This window comes from Eublepharis macularius, chromosome 13 (genome assembly GCF_028583425.1).
Source record: "Eublepharis macularius isolate TG4126 chromosome 13, MPM_Emac_v1.0, whole genome shotgun sequence".
NCBI lineage: Eukaryota > Metazoa > Chordata > Lepidosauria > Squamata > Eublepharidae > Eublepharis > Eublepharis macularius.
Window position 1 is genome coordinate 7,672,445 of NC_072802.1, and position 24,638 is coordinate 7,697,082.

At 46.3% G+C, this 24,638-nt stretch overlaps 2 protein-coding genes across 2 annotated transcripts in view; one reads left to right on the forward strand and one right to left on the reverse strand.

Moving 5' to 3' along the window:
• LOC129341381 (ligand of Numb protein X 2-like) overlaps positions 1 to 6,856 on the forward strand; it is a 58,372-nt gene extending 51,516 nt beyond the window's left edge. The window contains exons 8-10 of the mRNA XM_054996544.1: positions 63 to 282; positions 3,828 to 3,986; positions 4,428 to 6,856. Of these exons, the coding sequence (XP_054852519.1) occupies positions 63 to 282; positions 3,828 to 3,986; positions 4,428 to 4,563 (515 nt within the window). The 3' untranslated portion in view covers positions 4,564 to 6,856. The remainder of the gene's footprint in view (positions 1 to 62; positions 283 to 3,827; positions 3,987 to 4,427) is intronic.
• A 1,164-nt stretch (positions 6,857 to 8,020) lies between these two features.
• LOC129341394 (pre-mRNA 3'-end-processing factor FIP1-like) overlaps positions 8,021 to 24,638 on the reverse strand; it is a 61,549-nt gene continuing 44,931 nt past the window's right edge. Inside the window, exons 11-16 of the mRNA XM_054996568.1 lie at positions 17,998 to 18,024; positions 16,367 to 16,424; positions 14,989 to 15,044; positions 13,045 to 13,213; positions 9,831 to 9,989; positions 8,021 to 8,940 (exon numbers count right to left, since the gene is read on the reverse strand). Coding sequence (XP_054852543.1) covers positions 8,808 to 8,940; positions 9,831 to 9,989; positions 13,045 to 13,213; positions 14,989 to 15,044; positions 16,367 to 16,424; positions 17,998 to 18,024 — 602 coding nt within the window. The 3' untranslated portion in view covers positions 8,021 to 8,807. The remainder of the gene's footprint in view (positions 8,941 to 9,830; positions 9,990 to 13,044; positions 13,214 to 14,988; positions 15,045 to 16,366; positions 16,425 to 17,997; positions 18,025 to 24,638) is intronic.

Here is a 24,638-nt window from a genome sequence, read left to right on the forward strand (position 1 = left end):
AAAGTGGTGCTACACATTATAGTAATAGGCTGACTAAATTTTATCCTTTATTTTCACAACAGGAGATGTGCTTCTAAGTATCAACAATATCGAGTTGACTCACCTAAGCTACAATGAAGCTGTCTCCGCATTGAAATCGAATGCTGCTTTGCACACAGTGGTGCTGAAGGCCTTGGAGATTGTAGTGCCAGAAAAGACATTTGAGTCAGCGGAGATGCCAGAAAGCAAGTTCGGGTGGGCTAGCTGGGCTCCTCTATGGGTCAGGTGGCTTGGATTACCTAGGTAAGTCTGTCTGTGGAATTGTGCTGGCATGGCATTGTGCCAGTTACATTTGAAGTTGGTTAGGGTCATCCAGTTGTTTATTTGTGTAGCTCCCTGTTGTTGTTTTTGGGGAGGGGGGTCATCTTATGTATAAGACCAAGCATGTAAAGAAGTCTTAACTATCATGCTTTTGAATTGTGAACATTGAAAGGTGTCCTGAATTATCTTCCAGGCACTGTTCAGACATCATTTCAGACCATGATAAAGGAAGCTTAATTATGGTAGGAGGTGACATCTGAATTGACAAACTATGGTTAACATTGAACGCCTGTTTAGGGTGCTGTATGGTGAAAATGTTGAGGGACACACAAAACTGAGTGCTGAGAAGGTAGAAGATCAAAGTCAGCACTAGCTTTGAACCATGGTTAACTACATTTTGGAAGCTCAAGCTATGGCTTGAGTTCTAAACTATGGTCAGCAGAGACCTTGATTTGCTGTGATGTCTGAACTGAACCACTTGATCCCAGAAGAGAGAAACAAAAGCAAGAATTTTTGTGGCATGAGTGGATTTTTCTTCCTTAGATTAAGCTACACATTGGATCTAGGCATAATGGGTTGGATCCAGACTAATGTTTCTGCTGGCCCAAGGATTTCTGCCCATGGAGTGTGATCCCCCCCCTCCTCCAGCAGCCCCAAATATCATAAGAACATAAGGGGAGTCCTGCTGGATCAGACCCGTGGGCCATCTAATTGGATCTAAACCAATGACAAAAGCAGGTTTGCCTCCCTAAACGGCAGTATTGGTGCGATCTTCCTCGTCTCCCTTCTGCCCATAATGTGATGCCACTACAGTTGCATTTCCTGTCTCTCTGTCAGCAGCTGTTAAGCTGAGTAGAATCAGGTGCCGCTCTTCATGCAAGGAGGAAACATACAGAGTAATTGTGGCTTGGGTTTCCAGAATAATATGTTGTAGGCAGACTCGGCAGAACTCATTTTGATTAATCTGAATTGTCACATCTGTTTCCACTGAAATGCTGTAGAACTATATAAAAATGCAACACAGCTAAATGCTGAAGACAAAACTGAGATCCTTTGTGCCTTGCATTTGGGTCTTTTGTGAGAGGTGGTGGGGTACAGTGGCTAAGAGGGTCAGTTTAAGCCCAGAGATCTGCAGTTCAACCCTCACTTCTGCTACAAACTTCCTAGGTAGTGGTAGACACGCTGCCATTTCTGAGTTTCTGTTCACCAATGGCAACATGGGAATGGTAATATGAACAGCCTGGTCATGGGTCGATGTAAGGACTGTGGTCACAATAAACGCTTGTTTTATTTTGCACCTCCATCATCTGGCATCAGAAGCTAGTACTTGTGGTGAGATCCAAAAGTTTACTTCTGCTGCAAGGGGCTCTGTTCTACATTTGGCATGTGCTCTGTGATATCTCTGACCTTAAGAGCGTCAAAGCACAAATGCCCAAGCGTTTCTCTCCACTGGAGGACTAATCACAGGTCAACCCCAGAGACCAGTAATGGGTTTGGGTTGAGGGAGGAGGCAGCAGTACTGGCAACTGCAGGAGTCTTTATATAATTAGTTGCAAATAATTATAAACGATAATGACTCCTTACTCAATGGTCCGTAGATGCCAGTCTGTGCAAAGATGTACAACCGAGCTGGACAATCCTGCCACTTCAGTGCCATCAGACACTGCTCTCCCCACCACTCCATCCTGTGCCGCAATTGGAAATGCAGCTTGCTAAGGGAGGTCTATTTTTAGTGATCTGAAGCCCTTGGGTTAAAAGGAGATCATGGATGCCTTTTCGCTTCCAGCTGGTGTATAATTTTGAGATCTGAACCCATTTAAGCTTATGCTAGGTATTGGAAAGTAAAACAAACAAGCCCTCTATTACTGTGATGGTCATTTCTTGCCACTGTACAGACAAGTGTCCAATCTAAGGGATTTTGCAAATGTCTAAACAGCCTCTGCTGCACTTGATCCTAAATGACTAGACCTTGTGATGCTAGAGAGGATCTGGTGAGGAGGCTGGAGATAAAGCCACTATTAAGATCTGATCACTCTCTTCTGAAAATATGGATGCTGGTATTTCCCTCAACAAAGCTGGGGACCAGATTAAAGTGGTCTGCCCCAGTTGACTAATGAACCCAGTTCTGCAGAATCCCTGTTAAAGAGTTGGAATAGGTTCTCCCTGGCATCTTCTCCCTCCCTCAAATAAAGCCCTGGTTTTACCAAAAAGGTGAAGTGTAAGAGAATTAGGAGGCATCTGGAGCACTGCTGGTGGAAAACACTTGCCAGAGCGTACCAGAGTTCATTTGAAAGGTTACAAACTAATGGCAACTAGAGGTGGGCATGAACAGCAATATGAACCAAAAAAAAAAAGCCACGGACAGCCCAATCAGCTGTTCGCTAGCAAGCTGTTCACGAGGCCCCGTTCCGATGAGTATGTGTTCGTTCCAAGCCCTGTCCATGGTATTCATCAGCCATTCATCAAGCCAGACAGTCTGGCGCTTTTCATTCAATTCCCTTGGCAACAGTAGGCATGGACTTTCTGAACTCTGTCTGAACTCCTGTTGCCCTGGAAACCCCAATCTAAGCCCAAGGGCACTTCACCCCCCAACTCAGCTGCTTGTCAGGGAAACCCCTGACAAGCAGCTGAGTGCAGCCTGCCGGGGTGAAATGCCCTTCTCTCTGCTGCTGCACAGCAACAAGGAGAGGGGCACTTCACCCCTGACTCAGCCGCTTGTCAGGGGTTTCCTGACAAAGTCTCCCCCCTCCCTCCAGCCGGCTGGAAGGAGGGTGACTTTGAAGGGAAGGAGGTTCCCCATGCTGTTTGCAAACAGCTCAAGGAACTTTCTTCCCTTCCAAGTCTCCCCCCTCCCTCCCACGAACAGCCAACCACAAACATGTTCATGAACAGGGTCACGTTCGTGGTTGTTCGTGATTCCCTGTTCGTGGATGGTAACGAACAACGAACATCGTGGGTTTTTTTTTCCTGTTTGTGCCTACCTATAATGGCAACACTGTTGACTTCAACTATTGCATCTGCTGGATTTCACCCATCTAAATTATTTAGGGTAGTTTGTAGCTTAGAGACTCCTAGAATGTAGTCCAACTGGTAGGAATTTGCTGATAAATTCTGACTTTTTGCAAGATACTTTGCAGATACAATTGATCTAATCTGAACTGACTTGGTTGCTGGTTTGGTTGCAGATCAGGCAGTAGACGGTATCTGTAGCTCTGTCTAGTCAAGTTGTTATGGGTAGATTTAATTGATACAATGTGTTCTTGAGGTTTAATTGATACAAGGTGTTCTTGAGGTTGTGGACTACAGTGCCCACCAGAGCTGCCTGGCACAGCCTCCTCCTGGCTAACAGGGCAGCAACCCGCCAAGGAGGTCCCAGCAGGTTGAATAATCAGTTAACATGATGTTCCTTCCTGCCTCTGATTAAGGATAAAAGACAGCCTTGGTGATGTGATTCTGCTCCCTTGGGGCAGTTCTCCAGAGAAGGCAAAGGCACTGGAGTGTGGACCTCTTTGTGCTTTTTGTTTCAGCCACCTCCACTTCTGTCAAGATATCGTCTTGCATAAAAGCAACTCAGAGAGTTGGGGATTCAGCATAGTCGGTGGGTTTGAAGAAAATAAAGGGAGCCAGCCGTTCTTCATTAAAACCATTGTCCCCGGAACACCTGCCTTCCGGGACAGAAGACTAAGGTACGCACACTGCTTCATAGTTTTGCCTACTTTATAAGCATGGGGTCTTTTTTTCAGGGGGGAACCTCCAATTGTAGTTGGCTCATCAGCAGCCATGTATGAGAGCAAGTGGATTTCTTTCCCTGGATTGACTGCATATGGAAAAAATTACCCCAACAGAGGCTGGCTGGGAGGATACAAGGCCAGAATGCCAAGTCTTGCTGAGATGCAGCAGGCAGCCTCTTGTGTAAGCAGGTGCTTTGGACTCACAGAGATCTTTAAACCTTTAACTTACTTCTCAGGGTGCACCATGTTTCAGCCCAGTTTGGGAATAAGTAGTTGTGTTAGTGTGAACTGCACTAAGTGACATTCTTGCTGTTGAACCCAATGTAGACTTCAGTTGTTTGTGTACCAATGACTAGACAACATCTGATGGTGGTGTTTCTTCTCTCTGTTAACTAGGTGTGGAGATGAAATTGTGGCTGTCAATGGTGTGTCTGCGGTAGGCATGAGCAACGCAGCGTTGATTCCCATGCTGAAGGAACAGCGCAATAAAGTCACTCTGACAGTTGTGTCCTGGCCTGGCAGCCTGGTGTAGGACATCAGACCTGTTGTACAGTTGAATTCTGGAATCCTTTCAGCCACAAACAATGTGGCTTGGCACACTGAATGAACAGAGAACGGTGGGCAGGACTACACGTGCTACTCAAGGCCTCTTCTGGACTTACTACTATGCCAAAGGAAATGTTGCTTGCACCAGTCTCCCTGGCAGATGAAGGGGGTACTGCCATTAGATTTCTGTCACTTGGATGTTATGTTCCTCACACCCTCAAATGTGCATGGCACATTTGAGGCCCTAAGCCACAGCCTGCTTCTCTCCTGAAACCCTAGTTTAATCCTGCTCCAACAAACACAAGTACAAGTGGAGCCTGCCAAAGTTTTCGAGATGACTTATGGCCCAGAAAACCTGATATTAGTAGGTATTTTTTAACTTCATGTGACACAAACCTAACAAACAGCAAGTGGCCACTGAATGTATGACTTAGAAGAACTATCCTCAGCCAGCTCCTGAAAAAATCATTAGCTTAAAGGAAGGAATGCTACTAAGAAAGGGTAAAGGGGCCACATCTGGCTCCTCGCCTGCTTTTGAGTGCTCCACGTGGGACGACCTGCTTCCAGTTTCAGGCTGAACTGTTAGCTGTTTTGGCCTTTGAAGGCAGGCCCAGAAGCAAACACTGCACATCTTGAGACCACGTGGCTTACACGACTCATTCAGGCCCTGCTGCTCAATAGCAGCCACCCCACAAAAGCCAGTGTCGTTTCAGGGTAGGATCTGAAAGACCCAAGTTCAAATCACCACTCTGCTGTGAAAGCTCTCTGGGAGACTTTGAGCCAGTCACACACACTCAGCCTAACCTACCTCTCGAGGCTCTTGTGAGAGTAATATAGAGGCAAGGAGAATGATGCAAACTGCTTGGGGTCCCAATTGTGGAGGAAGGCGGTATATAAACAACGTAAATTAAGAAACGTAGATGAAGATAGGGCGGCAGATAAAAGGTACGTTTGGTGAGTTTGAAGGAGAGAAGGAAGCAGGAAAAGAGGGAAAGGCGAAGACAGATGGGCAGGCGAAGGTGGGTGGAAAGGAGAGGAGACCAGGAAGCAGGAAGAGAGGCTGTGGGGGGTGGGCAGGGAAGGGGGACATGGTGGAGGATGGGGAAATGAGAGGCCTCCTGCAACTCCTTGCCAGTCCCCCACTGAGATTTCTCACACCCATCTCTCATAAATAGTACTTGAATAGCCTTGAGCTGTGTCTTTTCTGCAAATGGAGATGAACAGGTAGTCCTCAGGAAAACTCACCCATTGCTCTCTCGCCCTTTTGGGTTTGGCTCCTTCCTCTGCAAGAGGATTCACTTCTCACCCTTTTTCTGCCCCCAGAAACAATTCTGCGGTCCAGAGCAGTTCAAGAGGCACAGGCTGGCCTAACTGGAGATGTAGCAGTGAAAGCAGTCATTAGAATTCAACTGTGCAGTTTCTGAATACACAGAAATTTGGGACAAGGGAAGTGGCAACCCTAAACCCCTCACGGCAGAGTTTAAAGGAGTACAGCTTTCCCCTTCTTGTTGCTCATGTGCTTTTCTAAAGAAAGCCTCAGCACTCAAGGCGCAACTACATTAAGCTTTCTCAGCAAGCTGTTTCATTTGAAAATAAACCAGTTGGCGTCTGGCAGCAGCGGACCCTGGACATTTGGGTCTGTCGAGAAGGGATTTCAGGGACTTCCTGTAAGAACAAACTTGTAGGCAGCTGGAGGGCTGAGATCCGACATAGACCATTCAGTCCCCAACCAAAAGCCAACAAAACAGGCTGCTCTCCACAGGGCTCTGCATTTTGGCAAGCTGGTGGGATGTCTCTCAGGAAATCGGGGTGCGCTATCTGCCTGCTAATACAGCAGTGCGCTTTTGAATGAAGGTCATTTCTCTTGTTGTAACTTTTGTTTCTGATATCAAGCCACTCGCAGTTTTTTGTGAAATATTCGTACCGGAATCAAAGGTCAACCTTCACTGTGGGGAAAAAAGACAGAAGGACTGATGGAGATATTTAGGCCTCGTGCAGCAATTTCCTCTTCGTACTTGAGAAAATCTTCCTTCACTGGTCTAGTGTCCCAATAATGAGCCTGCCCCAGACTCAGCATACCACATGCTGTGTGTGCTACATTCCTTAGAACAGAAGAGGGGTTGCATAGCAGCTTCATTTCCCTGCATTGCCTTCTTTCACGGTGCCTTCCATCCACAGGAAGCCTAGTCGTTGCTGAAGTGCTTTGTTCCAGTGACTTTGTAGAAATGAGTGAACAGATCATCATGGTTTCAATGCATTTATAAATTATTCTGAAGTTACTGACTGAAGTGGTAGAGAGTTTGTTCTGGCACTGTGCATCATCCCTGACACAACTGCCCATCTCTTAAAAATGAAGGAATTCTGGGATATTTCTGCCATGTTATCACGGGCAGTGATATACTTTAGGCTTTTGCTTTGGCGGGCAATTGTAGGCTCTTCCTCACACTCAGGAAGAAGCCCAGTCGCTTGCACGAGTGTGTGTCCCAGCCCATACTGAGTAGAAAAAGTAAGATCTTTAAATTAGTCTCCTTCAACATCTGATACTTTACTCCTGTATGTAAAATACATAATACTTCCAGGTGTATGGCTGGATAACTCAGTCCAGAGCTCTCCTGTAGCTCATAGAATTTGGGGGACTGTAAAGCCAACAGGATCGTTGTGCCAGGTGTTGCAGCAGCTCTCATCCCTGATGTTGGAATTCATTGCATCTCTCACTTGGTATCTCAGTCCCTCCTGCAGAAAAATTGAATTGCATACCAGAATGGGGATCTACTGAGCTCCTTAAGGGTTTTTTTTGCACTTTGAGATTTTTCCCTAATGAAGGCATTATGCCATATAATTACAGCTTTAAATACCTGTTTTATCCAGTTTTGACTATTTGTCATCAGTTGCACCTTACAACCCACCCACCCCCCACTCCCCCGGCTGGGAAGTGGATCTGCAAGTCTGGGGCTCATTCTGGGCCAGAACACAACTACAGTTACACCAAAGGAAGCTCAGCAATGCTGGAAAAGCTTCCCTATGCTTCCCGGTCCTCTAATTGAGGAAACCCTAACATACTCTCCCAAAGGAGCACCAAGGTCCCCCCCCCGGCAGAGTTTGACAACACTACATCATTTCCAATGTAAACCAAGTATTATTCTCTGACAGGAAAGTGCTTTTGTGGCTGCACACACACACGCTAGCCCCATTTCCAAAAGAAGTTGCTTTATTCCCCACACTTTGTTCAGTTACTGACCCACTCGACTGCACCATCATAGCATACCAACCAAAATACAAGTTTCCAGGGTTGTGAGCTCCATACGAACACCCAGACTTGCATGACTACAACACACAAAAAAGTATAAAGTTCAAATAACTTCATGAAGTGTTTTTAAATAAGTTCTGCAGGTGGGAAAAAGTGGGATGCACACGGAAGTGTGATTTGTAGTCCCGAGGAGCTCTTTAGGTTACCTCCTCTCTAAAAAAAAACCCCTTCCCCCATGTATGAACAGAACAGAGAAAATGGCCACACTGGTGTTCCATGATAAAAGTGTTGGTGACTCTTATCAAAACTTAACATCATGTTGAAAAATGATGCTCCCCCCCTAGCTATGCAGGCCTTTGGAAGAGACTTTCCTGTTAGTTCACAAGAAAGCCTGTTGCGCACATGAAAATAAAATGCCTCAACATTGGAAGGTTCTGCCTGCTGGGGAAGAGCCACTTCTCAGTAAAACTGGCCAATCCACAGATGTCCACATTGAGCCAGAAAGTGGGTAGATTTCTCTAGCTTCCTGCCAAACTTTTCTTAGGAGACAGAATTTTTTCACAGCTACAAGGAAGGGGCAGGGGGACTAGTTTATAGAAGCCAGGCTCTAAGCTGGCTCTTAAGAGGACCTAACCTGTCTCATGTTTTTTTTTCTTTTTTTGGATAACAAAACCCCTCCGGCTGCTACCGTGCCTAGGGGGAAAAGGAATTGCCAAATATTGTCCAAGAATCTGAACTCATCCATTTCAGCCGAATCCACTTCCCAGCAGATGCCACAGGACCCAAGACGGTGAAACAACCCTTGGTGCTTTGTACGAAGTGACGGCCGGGCTCTCCTTTCCAAAAAGCCTGACCGAAAGTGAGCTGGTGGGCAATCCATAATCTGTCTGGCTCGCTGTCATTCAGTGGAAAAAGTCACAGGAGAGTGACAGGCTGGTGGTGGCCGGAGGGCAGCTACTGCTTTTGGACCCCAGCCAGGCTGGCTACTCCTTGGAGTCTTGCTCATTCCCCTCTGGGACCCCATCTTCACTCGCCTCTTTCTCTTCCTTGCTGCGCTTGTTCTTTTTGTGCTTGTGGCGCCGATGGCTTTCCCCTTCCTCACTCTCATGCTGCTTCCTGGGATTACATGAGGAATGAGAGAGAGAGAGAGAGAGAGAGAGAGCAAAGTACAAAGTCAGTTTGGCTGCTGAGATCAGGACCACACCCTTGGCGGTCCTGTGGCTTTGCAGGAAGGTTCTCTATAGGAAGGCGCATGTATGCATTGGAGGCTTTGGGCTAATACTGCCAATCCAGTGGCTTAGTGTAGTGCGCAAGAGAACACTGCAAATGGTGAAACAGAACTGTTACACCCTTTAAAACTCCAAACGTGAAAAAATGAAGCAATTGCTGGACCAGCTGGTCTTAGCCATGTTTTGCTTTTTGGATACAGCCAGCTCAAGCAGCTCTTAGGCCGCAGAGTTCTGAAAGCCCAAGAGGCAATCTCCTCGTGCATGGATGGAACCACAGAAAAAGACTTCCCAGCCAATCAAGGCTGAGACTATGGTGACCAACACGTTGCTTTTGCCTCAAGTGTGGAGTACAGCAACTTTCCACTATCAATGGGAGTTCAGCTGCCTCTGGTCACTCAGGCTTGGGCCACTAGAGCTGTTCTTAGTCCCATTGCTGCATCTGAACGGACCGTGCCCCAGTCCATATGTGCTCCTCCTAATACAAACCGTTCTTCATATTCAAACATCTTAAAGGCAAAACTTGCCAAACACCAGGAAGGCACAGAGTAGCCAGGTACTCTGCCATCGTGCCTGGGTTGGGCTCCGGCTGAGAGGCCTCTGCCTTTCACCTTCCAACACCATTAATAGGGGCAACAAGCAGCCTAGTACCCCTCTGTTGTGACTGGATCCAGCTCAACGGAGAATCTCCTCCCCTAAGGGGCACTGATCTCTGCTGATCAGATCAGAACCACTTGTGTTCCAGTTCCCTTGATATGCCCCATGGAGGGAAAGGCTTACCGCCGGGATGATTTGTGTTTGCTGCCTTCTTCTTTGTCTCTGTGCCTTCGTTCCCGATGGCGATCCTCTCGTTCTCGACTGCGATCTCTGCTCCTGCGGTAGTCCCGCTCAAAATCATAACTGCGCTCTCGGCTATAGTAACGATACCTCTCATCATCACTGAAAATTGGGAAAGAGAAGCTGTGAATCCAACACTCTGGTATTCAAGCTCCTCACTAATTTAAGCAGATGCCACACTCCAGAAATGACACATGTATTACCCCACAAGCCCCTCAGGACTCACATCCACCTCAAGAAGTCACACAGATACAACTGACCAAAGCGAAGTTCACTGTATGAAGGGGCCCAGAGAACCAACCTCTGCAGGTAAAAAATGTAGAAAGCTTCAAAGCTAAGCATTTTCTTGGAGAACATTTCATGAAGTCTCTGTATTGGGCCCTCAGAATATGCTACCTGGGGCCTAAATATAGAACTCTCAGGTGTTCAAAGGTCACAGAAGTTTTAGCTTCCAGCCTGTTCTAAGTCAGGAAGGTGCACGGATGTGAAGTCGCGGAAGCCTGTCTCAGCGTTGGTACTACTAAGAAAAAAAACCACTAACATGCATAGCAGTCCATATGCCTAGATGGTCATGAAACAGGATCTCTGTTTTTCTTCCTTTCTCCAACTGGAAGTGTACTGGAAGTGCACAGCTTCTCCAGGTTCCTGCCAACATTGCTCCCCCCACACCCAAAAAAGCAGAGAGTAACTCATAAATCCAATACAGCCCCTGCATGAGATTGCTGACTTCACCCCACCCCAGTTAATTAGTTTCTCTCCCATTCCAATTTCACTCAATTATTACCAACAAAGAAATCGTCTTGCTGACAAAGGAGATCAGAAAGAAAGTTCTCTCATTTCTCTGGAAATGAGAGAGAAGCAGTAACCTGACAAATTAAGGGGCAAAACCGGTTGTGAGCTGGAAGCTTTTAACCACCCTATGCTAGGAGAAACATGCACTCCCCATGGGGACACATCCACTGATTAAGAGAAGCCGCTTTCTCATTGCTGGAGACGGGAATTCTCCATAGCAAGGCAAACTTTTAGCCATGTGTTATGGAATGCTGTCTAAGCAGACTGCACAGCCCCTGTCCTTTGTGGGGCTCCAGCACATCATCCTAGGAATTCTGGAAATCCTCTTATAGTAAAATCCTAAGCAGAGTTACAGTCTTCCTAGTCCACTGAGAAGTCAGTGGGCTTAGGAGGGTGCAACTCTGCTTAGGACCATGCTGTTAAGCACTTGGTGTGTTTGTGCCCATTTTTTCTTCTGCAGCCTCCTGATGGCTGCCACCACTCTCAAATTCTTTTGCAGGGCAACTTCCCTGATACTTATCTCCTGGGCTTGCCAGGTCACACAGACTGGAATTCCCTTTTGTGTCAGGAAGGCAGAAATGTTTGTGACTTTGACAGACGGAAGTGACACTGCCAATGAAATATTAAATATGCACCACTACGCTAACCACTACACAATGTTGGCTCTGTGACATACACAGAGAGAAATCAGCACAAGGTAAAGTAGGATCGTGGCTGCCTAGATACCCAGTTTTGCTAGTTTCACTCTGAAGGCTGCAGCTATGGGGATGCTCCTGCAAGTCCGTTTTGCCTCCCTCTCCTTGCAGGGCAACCTACACATACACATCTCTGGGGCTGTTTCCACAAACAGCAAAGGGCAGCAAGATCATGTAGCATTTGAAGGGCATCAAGAAGATTGAAAACAGGCAGCGACCCCACCCTTGGCAACTGAATACTACAGATGTTGGTGGTCTGCTGCCAGCTGTCATCTGGGAAGGGGCCCTGAAACAACGCAACTGTTTACATGCAGCTTTCTGAATTTATTTGCTGCCCTGTTCAAAAGTAATGCAGTGGCTCAAAAAGCAAATGCACGGTTCTGAGCAAATGACTGTGCCAAGCGTGAAGATTTATAAGGTACTAGGGATTAGTTATGTGGCATCTTTCTCTATGGGGTTGGCTCCATCTAGCTTTTGGTCAGGTGAAAAACGGAAGGAGGAGCCCTCTCTGACCACCAAAAACGCTGGCTGGATCCAACCCATGGACCACCTTCCTAGAAGGGAAGCCCTTTCCTACAGCTCAAACTGCTGTTTACACAAATGATGCAAATCCACACACCTAATTTCTTGTATTCTCAATGCAGAGAATCTTCAAGGGCTTTTTCCCTATTGGTCTTTCTGGTTGCTCAGCACACATGCCAAACCAGAACATTTTATTACTATTGTAGCTATCAACAGGACTGCAAAAATGCCATAGTAATAATTTTAAGTGTTTCACCAATTCTGTTTACACAAGGCAGTGAACACTGAAAACACTAAAAATTTAAAGCATTTTAAAACAATTTAAATTTAAAACAATTAAAATAGTATTAAAAAACAATTCAATGAACGCACGCAACACAAAAAACAGGGAGGAGGGCCAGTAGCAGTTATGCGGGGTGGGGGCATGCCAGACAAAATGAAAAGTTTTCACCTGCTGGCACGAGGCAATGACGGAGGCAGGCAAATCTCCCTGGGGAGGGAGTTCCAAATTTCTGATGCCATGACTGAGCAGGGCCTTTCTCGCGTTGCCACCTGTCTCACCTCAGATGTTGGAGGCACCCAAAACAAAGATGACCGGAGTGAATGGGTAAGCTCACTCCCTTGGTGCAACCCCTGTCCATAACGCTGCCAGATAGGTCAATGTTATCTCCACGATTATCTCCACTGGTGAGAGCCAATGTGGTATGGTGCTGAGAGTGTTGGACTAGAATATGGGAGATGCAGGTTCAAATCCCTGTTATGCCATGGAAGCTTGCCAGTCAACAGCTCTCAGTCTACTCTACTTTACTTCACAGGTTTGTTGTGAGAATAAAATGAAGGAGAGGAGAAAGACATAAATCAACCAGAATTCCCACTGGGGAGAAAGGCGGGGTACGAAGACAATAAATAAAAATTGCAAATGGGAGAGATGAAGTGGAGACAGAGAGTCCATGAAACAGAGACTTCCTGATTGACAGCTCAGCCTCTTAGTCGCCCCACTAAACAAGCTCTGCCAGCGGGTTTAATCTGAGATCTTCAGGATGCTGGACTTTTGCTCCCACTGCCAACCTCATGTTCAAACAGCAGATGGCTGGTGGACACCCAGCATTCCGAGTGCCCATTCTAACCCAGGCAATGCCCACACTTACTTGTTGTATTCGCTGGCAGTGGGAGTCCGGGCACGATCTCTTTCCCTCTCTCTCCTTGAGCCAGAGTATTCCCAGTGACCACTGTCAGAAGCACTTGAGGCCTTGTCCACTGTGGTCACCCAGGGTGTGTGAGATGTGGAAATGGGCGGGTAGCTGATGAAGCCTGAATCTGGAGATGGTAGACAAGCTTCCATCATACAATGGTAGGACACATTACATGCTGTGCCCACTGCTTCAAACATCCGCTGTGAAATCACTACAGCTCCTATTGTGGTCAAGGAGCAGGCAGGTGTCCCACCTTCAGAAAACAGGTATTTCACAGAAAGGCAAAATCATTGTACTACTTCACCCTCAGGCACACTTTAGCTTACATGCTGGGCAGAGGGACAGGCACCCCTCTCCTGCTGAACCACAAGTTGCAGCGCCAGGCCACAAAGTCTCTGTGCTGATCAGACACAAAAGGCAAGGTTATGTCAAACCTTTCCCAAACACCAACTGCTGAGTGGAGCCGTATCAGTGATGGTCACTGCTTGTCATGCAGCCAGGACCTGGTTCAGTTTTCGCCTGCCTGGGGATAGAATGACCGATGATCCTGGCTTGCTCCTGCCATCTAGCCAGCACTAGCTGTCGTGTGCCAGCAAATAAGGCAGAGCAGACTGCCACCAGGACCTTCTATTCCCAGTGGGAATGAGGTTGGCAACAGTCCTCTAACTGTTCTGAAAAGATGTGCCAAATTGAACTGTGCAGGCAACATGTTTTTGTTTCCCTCACAGTACAGGGGGGGAACCCCCTTAAGCTGTGTGCAGCCAGACACATCTTGCAGAAGCAGCTAGAAGCTGGGGGAGAGTGTCGAGGACTCACATCTGGCATGCTTGCACCACCATCATCTCTGCTCTCTGAACACAGGGATTTGGCAAGACTTCTTTTATTGGATAACCCCCTCACAGAAGATATGGAAGAGTGCATCTGAGCAACTGGTTTAAATTTTATTTAAAAACTGCAAAAGACCTGAACTTTAAGTTGCTTTTGGAGCCAGTCTGGGTCTAAATACATGAAAATAAAACAATAAAAAATTGTGAAAGGAAACAGAAAGGTGCAAGAATGAATCTAGGGGTGTGGGGGGGGGGGAAGAAGAGCTCATTGCCAAGAGAGGAACTGGCCTGGAAAAACCACACCATATGGCAGGACTAGAGACCCTTCAGAGTCTCCCCTCCCTCCAGCCAGCTGGAAGGAGGGAGACTTTGAAGGGAAGGAGGTTCCCCACGCAGTCTGCAAACAGCATGGGGAACCTTCTTGCCTTCAGAGTCTCCCCTCCCTCCCTCTAGCCAGCTGGAAGTCTTTGAAGTCTCCCCCTCTCTCCCACAAACAGCCAACCACGAACATGTTCGTGAGCAGGGTCATGTTCGTGGTTGTTCATGATTCCCTGTTCGTGGATGGCAACGAACAACGAACATCATGATGGTTGTTGGGGGTTTTCCGGGCTGTATTGCCGTGGTCTTGGCATTGTAGTTCCTGACGTTTCGCCAGCAGCTGTGGCTGGCATCTTCAGAGGTGTAGCACCAAAAGACAGAGATCTCTCAGTGAGAGATCTCTGTCTTTTGGTGCTACACCTCTGAAGATGCCAGCCACAGCTGCTGGCGAAACGTCAGGAACTACAATGCCAAGACCACGGCAATACAGCCCGGAAAACCCCCAACAACCATCGTTCTCCGGCCGTGAAAGCCTTCGACAATACATCGAACGAACATCATGTTCGGCTTTTTTTCCTGTTCGTGCCCACCTCTAGGCAGGACACTCTGCTTACCCTCTACCTTTCCCAAATTGAAGAGAGCTGCTTCTGGCAACAGATCATTTACAAGAGCAGCTGGGACATGGAATGCTCTTGGCCTGCCCCCCCCCAGAGGTCCAATCCCACAGACCCAAACCTGTGCCCGAGGGGCTCACCTGTGGAGCTGTAACCAAACGGAGGCGGCTGTCGGTTGTTGTAGCTGGCAGGCTGGCTTTGAGGAAAGAGACAAGAGACAGGCAGACACAAAGCCAGCCAATTAGCAATCTTTAATGCCCATTCCCAACCCAGAGGGTGAAAAACAATTGCTCAAATGGAGCATAATGGCTTTCTGTCTAGCAGCTACATCCAACCACCACCTCCCCTAGCTAAGCCCCTCTCCTTTACATTCTCCCTGTCACAAGAAACATCTACACCTCAGCCCAGCATTTCTGCAATGTGTCAAATCAGCCTGCAGTGGGGACTCTAACAGGTGATGCTCAACAAGGATTCAGCCTGTGTACAGCCACCCATGTCTAGCCAAAGGCTGGAACTTTGGAAAGGCTGGAGCTATTTAGATCGTCCGCTGTGCTCCTGCATTCTAGAGGAAGCTAAAATACATTCAAGAAGGAGCAGGGCCTCCGGTTACGGAGTGACCTCCTCAGTCACAATATATACAACTTATAGACATAGAAAGACAGAGCTGGAAGGAATCCCAAGGGTTGCTGCACAATGCAGGAAATTCACACATACCCCTTCACTCCCCCAGTAATCACTGCTCTATGCTCAGAGGAAGCTAAAAGACCTCCAGGATCCCCAGGCAATATGGCCCGGAGAAAATTCCTTCCTGACCTCCATCACAGCTTTCATTCTAAGATGCCTCCCATCCTAGCTTTATGGGGTGAAATATAAGCCCCATTTATTTTGCAAGGCCAAGTTATCCTTGAAGGACCACCTCCTCCCGTACTGTCCAACTTACCAGTTACAATCACTTCCTTAGGCCCTGTTCTCCATGTTCCCATCTACAGAGGTGAGCTACGTGGCAGCCAAGGGCAGGGCTTTCTCAGTGGTGGCATCTCACCTGTGGAACACCCTCCTCCTTGTTTGTCATCTGGTACCTTCCATACTGTTATTTAGGCCAAAATATTTAAATGAGGGATTCCATCTTGTTCAGCTGTTTTTATGGTCAACTTCCAACCTGAGGACTGTTTTATGAATATCATTTTAGGGTGCTGAATGTTGATTTTATGCTGTTATCTTATGCCCCAATGGCTTGTTTCTGGGAAGTCCCAAGGACACCCATAGCATTGCTCTAGATTAGGCAGCTGACAAAGACAAGAGTGGCCCGCGGGGGGGGGGGGGGGAATATGCTGACTTGCCTACAAATGGCGTTTTGTTTCCACGTCTATAGCAGGTCCCTACGGCCACTCTACGAAACCCCTAACTAATCAGATGGTCAGAGGGGCAGCTGCTGGAATCCCACAGCCTTTTGAGGGGTAATACTGGATGGAGGAGCTAATCCGTTTAGGCCTGGGATTCTTTTCTGGTCTTACTTACCCATCTAGTGTCGGGATGAGGAGGGCTGGTGGTGGAGCGAGAGGCGGAGGGAACAACCCTGTAAAGAAAGCCACCTTCATTGAAAGATAACAACATTCTAGGCCCAGCCCAGCCATTACTTAATTCACTCCTCTCTCACTCTTCCAGCAAAAAGGACATCTCTGCAGCCTTTGGCAACTTGGACGAAGCTTCTCCACATCCCAACATCACCACATTGTGCATTTCTCCAGCCTGCAAGCCACCCTTCTCCTCCCAATGAAGAACTGGGAAACGTGCAATGTGATGACAAAGCACACATCATAGCTTTCACTTCTCATCATGGGGAGGACAGAGGACAGAAAGTTCCCTGCTGGGATGTCAATCTCTCTTCAGAGCTGCACTTCTAGGGCTGCCACGTGGTTTCCCATCCATGTATCCATCCAGATCTGCCAAGCTCCAGAGACAGGGCTACAAGAGATGCCTGCAAACTAGCCCTCTGGGCCCCGCATGCTCCAGTTTCTTTAAAAAATAAGATCATTATGCCCCTAGAGCAGCTCAGGAGGGAGACTGTCATTGAAATCAGTCCTGAAATCAGCCCGTTCTTTAACAACTTACTCTTGAGAATATCTCTACACAAGACATCTTACACAGGGACACACAATGTTAGCCAGGAAGCATAGTTTAAAAAGACAGAGCCCACAGAAATTGCTCCTCAGAAGGTTTGTTAATTTCATCTTCAAGGCAAAATTGACAGAGCTTTTGGGATGGCAAAAATGGAATTAACAAACCCTCCGAGGAAAGATCTCCACCAGATCTTTTTTTAAAAACTACCCTGGTATAGAGAGGTGACATTGACAGTCTTTGGTTCCATCTTTTTAAATTACACTTCCTGGCTAACATTGCGTCTCCTACACTTGAGCGTCCCTGTGTAAGATGTCCTGTGTAGAGAGACTCTAATAGAAGCCTGTGCCTTTAAAGGACAGGCTGATGGGAGATGTAGTCTCCTAACCACTTTTAGGCAATTTTCCCTAGGGAGAGCAGGATATTTGAGATTTTTACTGCATGTCTTCCTGCCTTATGTGAATTTATGACCGCTTTTCCTGTCTTTGTAACTTCTTATCTCTCTCAAGCAAGGATGGAAAGCCATCATGATTTTTTACCACTTGTACATCAGGAGATCTAGCTAATAAAGATGTATCATCTTCGTTTGAACCATGTGTGCTCAACTGCCATGAACTGTAAGTAGGGATTCCTTTTAAAGGCTAGATTTAATGGCAGTGCATTAAAACTCTCCAGGATCAACTTGTAAATCGCTCCCGGAATAGGGCAGTCAGCAAATTGACTGAAAATTGGTGAGTGTCCAGTGGCATTCATCCCACCCAGATCCCACCCAAAAGGAGGGAGGAGATGAAATGAAGACTTCACATCTCAGAATCCTCTCTCTGCTGGAATTTATTTTGCACCCTCTGAAGTATTTTTATGATTCCATTTGTGGGGTGGGGGGGGCACCCCATGTTTTGAGAATGACTGCCAAGCCCAAGGCTACCCAACATTATTTCACATACTTTAGCTTGAATGACTCAATTCAACAGTAAAGTCTGATCAGACAAACTACGTTGCTACTGTTGTTAAAAGTAAACAGAAGTACATACCTGGAATGGGACCTGGTGGCGGAAGACCTACATGAAACAATAAAAGAGCACTGAGGACAGTAACAAGTATTTTGCGTGTCTTGCAACAGCAAGCCCCTGGACCCAGCCCCAATTAAGAATAGACATGGGCACGAACGCGAAAAAAACCCCAAACACGCTGGTCGTGGTTTGTTGCCGTCCACAAACAACTAACATTGACGAACATGATGCAGTCACGAACACGTTCGTTGTTTGTGGGGGTCTGCAGCCCCTCCACCCCCACCCCGAACCCCCCACTTAGTCCTCCCTCCCCTCTAATCCACTTACCTGGCCCTTTAAAGAACCTTTTAAACTATGAGCTGGCAGGCGGCAGGGGCTGCTTCTGCCCGGTGTCAGAGGGACCAGGAGAATCTCCTGGTCCCTCTGACACTGGGCAGAAGATTCTCCCCGTCCCACTTGCACCCAGCAGAGCCAGCGCCCCTGGGGCCGCTTCTACCCCATGCGAGCAGTGTGGGGAGATTCTCCCCGTCCCGCTCGCACCTGGCAGAGCTGGCGCCCCCGGGTTGTTTCTGCCCCAGGCAAGCAGTGCAGGGAGATTCGCCCCATCCCAATCGCACCTGGCAGAGCTGGCGCCCCCGGGCTGCTTCTGCCCTGTCCGAGCAGTGTGGGGAGATTCTCCCTGTACCGCTCGCACCTGGCAGAGCTGGCACCCTGGGGCTGTTTCTACCTCATGCGAGCCGGGCGGGGAGATTCTCCCTGTCCCTCTGACTACAGGCAGAAGCAGCCCAGCAGCGCCGAATCTTCTGGTGCTGAGGACGGATTCTCCCCCCTCCCACCAGGAGAGCGAGCGCGCCGGGCTGCTTCTGCCTGGTGTCAGAGGGTTGAGAAGAATCTCCTAGTCCCTCTGACAACGGGCAGAAGAAGATTCTCCCCGTCCCACTCGCACCCAGCAGAGCTGGCACCACGGGGCTGCTTCTGCCCTGCGCAAGCGGGACAGGGAGATTCTCCCTGTCCCTCTTGCACCAGGCAGAAGAAGCCACACAGTGCCGGTTGTCCCGGTGCTAAGAGGGACAGGAAGATTCTCCCCATCCCGCTCGCACCCGGCAGAGCTGGAACCCCGGGGCTGCTTCTGCCCCATGTGAGCAGGACAGGGAGATTCTCCCGTGTCCCTCTTGCACCGGGCAGAAGAAGCCATGTGGTGCTGACTGTTCCGGTACTGTCCCGCTGGTTGTCGCGCTCACACCTGGCAGAGCTGGCGCCCTGGGGCTGCTTCTTCCCCATGCGAGCGGTGCAGGGCGATTCTCCCCGTCCCACTCACACCCAGCAAAGCCGGCGCCCTGGGCTGCTTCTGCCCTGTGTGAGTGGTGCGGGGAGATTCTCCCCGTCCTGCTTGCACCTGGCAGAGCCGGTGCCCCGGGGCTGCTTCTGTCCTGTGCGAGCGGTGCAGGGAGATTCTCCCCGTCCTGCTCGCACCCGGCAGACCTGGCACCCCCAGGGCTTTTTACCCTGTGTGAGCCGGGCGGGGAGATTCTCCCTGTCCCTCTGACTCCGGGCAGAAGCAGCCTGGCAGCGCCAACTGTCCTTGTGCTGAGAGGGATGGATTCTCCCCCCTCCCACTGGGAGAGCAAGTGCGCTGGGCTGCTTCTGCCCGGTGTCAGAAGGTCGAGGAGAATCTCCTCGTCCCTCTGACACCTGTTGCACCCGGAGAGGGGCAGCCGGCACTCAGCAGCTCGTCGGGGAAGCCCCCAACAGCAGCTGATTCAGGGCTTTAAATGCCCCTTTCCGTGCAGCTGAGCAGCAGCACAGAAACGGGCATTTAAACTCCGAAGCTTCCCAAAGCTATACAAACAGCTTTGGGAATCTTTGATTCCGGGTTTCCAGGGCAACAGCAGGGGTTCAGACAACCCCTGCCTGAGTTGCCATGGGAACTGATTGCAGGTGCCAGACTGTCTGGCTTGACGAACAGCAAGGAATGAGGCTTGCAAGGACCACCTGTTCGTTTAGAATGGGGCCTCACAAACAGCTTTTTTGCAAACAGCCGAACAGGCTGTTCATGGGCTTTTTTGTGTCCGTAATGCTGTTTGTGCCCACGTCTAATTAAGAATCCTCTCCCCTATGAACAGGTGTAGGGGGCTGAAATGATCATGGTGTAGGGTCTTCTGATTCCCTGAGTCCCCTTGGAAAGCAAATTTGAAAAGCTGGATAAAAATATTAACAGCAGTTCTGCTGTAACAAGCAATCATAACCTTGAGGAGTTAGCCATGTTAGTCTGCAGTTGCAAAATAATAAAGAGTCCAGTAGCACCTTTAAGACTCACCAACTTTATTGTAGCATAAGCTTTTGAGAACCACAGCTCTCTTTGTCAGATGCATCGTCAGACAAACACCTGCTGTTTGTCGTCAGAACAAACACCTGCCGTTTCCAGAATGAGACCAGCGGCCCATTTAGTCTGAGAGGCAGCAATGCTGTGAAGCCTACACCAAAATCATTTCCTAGTCCTGTGACCAAAGACCTGATTCACTGGAGAAATCCAATCTTGTTCTCTGCTCAAGAGCTATGGCCCCTCCCTATTCTGTTACTCCAGAGAAACAAGAGACTGTATTAGTGCTTTTTGTCCATATGACTTTTCGTAGGTTGTTGCAATCCTGTACAGAGGCATAAAATCCATCACTCTCAACAGACCTTAATAAGTGCTTATAGGATGGAAGCTTGAGGTTTGATTTTAAAAAGATACTGTCAGGATAAAGGTGTTCTCATTTATGCACCTAACGGTGCAAAAGAGTGCTTCTTTGAGGATTTGAGGAAGCAATTAGATGATCTTTCATACGACCAGATAATTCTTGCTGGAGACTTCAATGGAGTGACGAACTTGGAACTAGATAAAAAGACATCAACTGTACAAAAGAAAAGAGGATTGTTACCAAAGCTTTTTTTTGAGCTGATACAACAGGAGACTTTAGAAGATGTATGGAGAAGAGAAAATCCTAAAAGTAGACAATTTACTTTTTATTCTTCAAGACACTGTACACTATCGAGAATTGATATGATCTGGGCCTCAAAAGACTTAGCGTTATGGACTAAGGAGGTAGAAATAATGCCGATGGTAGGCTCAGATCATAATCCAATCATGTGGAAATTAGGGAGGAGGAGAAAAAGGAAAGCATGGAGAATAAATGAGGACTTGTTACAGGAAGGAGAGAACGTGGAGATGTTGAGAAGAGAGACAAAGTTCTTCATACAATATAACGTGAATAAAGAAGTACCAACTGACAAAGTTTGGGATGCCTACAAGGCGGTAATAAGGGGCATACTAATGGACTTAAATGGCAGAGTGAGAAAAAAGAAGGAGGAGAAGAGACAAGAGATTGAGGAGAAAATAAAAGCCAAAGAAATACAGTTAAAAAAGAGACCAGGGAAAAAGAAATTATACCAGGAAATTAAAATACTTCAAGAACAGCTGACAGCAATGAATAATAAAGAATTGGAGTGGAACCTTAAAAGACTGAATCAGAAAGTGTTTGAAGGAGCAAATAAACCTGGGAAGTATTTGGCATGGCAACTAAAAAAGAGAAGGGAAAAGAAAATAATAAACAAAATATGTGAGGACAATAAAACGTATCTGGAACAGACTACCATTAGTAGAGCCTTTTACAAATTTTACGCTAAGTTATACAATAAGAAAGAGGTGAATAAAGAATCAATAGCGACATATTTGGAGAAAGTGAAACTCCCAGTAATTTCGGAAGCTTGGAGAAATAGACTGAATAATGAAGTAACGGATGAGGAAATAAGTAAGGCAATACAATCTGCAAATCTGGGAAAGGCGCCAGGGCCAGATGGACTTACGGCTAAATTTTACAAGACAATGGCCAATGAACTGGCACCATTCCTAAAAGAGGTGATCAACGGAGTCTTAAAGGATCAACGGATTCCAGGTACCTGGAATGAAGCGAATATATCACTGATCCCTAAAGAAGGCCAAGACTTGACAAACGTGAAAAATTATAGACCTATATCGCTACTTAATAATGACTATAAAATCTTTGCGAAGATACTGGCGGAGAGACTGAAGGAGTGGCTTTCGGAAGTTATTGAGGAGGAACAAGCAGGCTTTTTGCCAGACAGACAAATCAGAGACAACTTGAGGACAGTGATAAATGCTATTGAATACTATGATAAGCGTTGTGATAAGGAGGTTGGTTTCTTCTTTGTTGATGCTGAAAAGGTGTTTGATAATTTAAACTGGGACTTTATGTTTGCCACTATGGAAAAGCTACAAATGGGAGAAAGATTCATTAGAGCAATTAAGGAAATTTACAGAGACCAGAATGCAGCAATTGTGGTGAATGATGAAGTGACTAAGAAATTAGCTATAAGTAAAGGAACAAGACAAGGTTGCCCGTTGTCTCCGCTGTTGTTCATTTTGGTATTGGAGATCCTGATGATACAAATACGACAAGATGAAGAAATCCGTGGAATAAAAATAAAGGATTATTCTTATAAGGTCAGAGCATTTGCGGATGACATAATGTTAATTGTAGAAGACCCAATGGAGAACATGCCAAAAGTGATAGATAAGATTAAGGAGTTTGGGGATCTGGCAGGTTTTTATATCAATAAAAAGAAGTCAAAGGTATTATGCAAAAACATGACTAAGCAAAAACAACAATCGCTAATGGAAATAACGGAATGTGAAGTAACAAATAAGGTGAAATATTTGGGAATTGAACTGACTGCAAAGAACATAGACTTATTTAAAAACAACTATGAAAAACTATGGACTCAGATAGAGATCTGATCAAATGGAACAGACTGAATTTGTCATGGTTGGGAAGGATTGCAGCAGTGAAGATGAATGTGTTACCAAGAGTAATGTTTTTGCTACAGACAATACCAATCATCAGAGACTCTAAGCAATTCGAAAAATGGCAGAGGAAAATATCAGACTTTGTATGGGCAGGCAAGAAGCCTCGAGTGAAAATGAAAGTTTTACAAGATGCAAAAGAAAGAGGCGGAATGCAACTGCCCAATCTAAGACTTTACCATGACGCAATTTGCCTAGTGTGGTTGAAAGAGTGGATGACGTTAAAGAATAAGAAACTACTAGCTCTAGAGGGATATAAAAAAATATTTGGATGGCACGCATACCTATGGCATGATAAAGTAAAGGCGAACTCGATGTTCCTGCATCATTATATACGGAGAAGTTTATATACAATCTGGAAGAAGTACAGAATCTATTTACAAGAAGGAACCCCTTTGTGGGTAGTTCCATATGAGGTGATAGACTCGAGCGCTGTTGATAATGAGCAACAATGTTTAACTTACAAAGAAATAACTAGAATTGAAGCATCTAAACTCAGAATAAAGACTCAGGAGGAACTATCACCTTATTACGACTGGTTCCAGTACAGACAGATTAGAGATTTATATAACTCGGACTCTGTAAAGGGAGGTATACGAACAGAGAATTCGGAACTAGAGCAGACCCTTTTTAAAGAGGACAAGAAAAGAATATCCAAGGTATACCAAGTACTGTTGAAATGGTATACTGAGGATGAAATAGTTAAAGTACAAATGGTGAAATGGGCCATAAACTTCAACAAAGAAATAACAATGGAGGCATGGGAATACTTGTGGAAGACTACAATGAAGATAACGACATGTACTAATATTAAAGAGAACATTTACAAAATGATTTATCGTTGGTACATGACACCAAAGAAGATTGCGCTAGGGAATTTGAACACTTCTAATAAATGCTGGAAATGCAGGAAGCACGAGGGCTCCCTCTATCATATGTGGTGGACGTGTGAGGTAGCTAGGCAGTACTGGGGGGAAATAATAAGAGAAATGAGTGAGATTTTACAATTTCAAGTAAATAAGAACCCAGAACTCCTGCTACTAAACCTGGGAATGGAGGGAATTCCAGCCCATCAAAGGACGTTGATATTTTACATGACGGCTGCAGCTAGACTTTTGTATGCGCAAAAATGGAAAGTACAAGAAGTGCCAACTATTGAAGATTGGATTTACAAATTGCTGTATATGGCAGAAATGGACAAGATGACAAGAAAACTGAGAAATCTGGACTCAGGGCAGTTTAACACAGACTGGGAGAAGCTGAAACAATATTTGGAGAAGAAATGGGAGGTGGGAGGAGAATTGTGGCAGTTTGAGAACTATTGAAGTATAATAAAATGCAGAGGGGGGTGACTTTACCGGGGGGGAGAAGAGGTAAAAATGAATCTCTAAGCAGTTATGTTATTAGATTGATATATATAGAATAATAAATAGAATATTGATAGAAAATAACTAATCATAAGGGTTAACTATAAGGATTGACTAACTAATAATATTTTCTTTCTGATTTTGTATAATGTACCAAACTGAATATGTTTATATGAAGGTATATATGAGTCAAATTGATTGATATCATATATAAAATATCAATGTAAACAAATATAATTAAAACAGAAAGAAGAGGATAGAATGAATAATATATAGAGTATAAGTTAAGTCGGTTGATTTATATGATTGTATGGCTTATATAGTTTATATAGTCTATATAGTTTACGTTATACAGAAATATTTGAAAACGGAATTATGGGATAAATTGTTTATCCATTATGGGTACAGAGCATTAAAAATAGTTAAAGAAG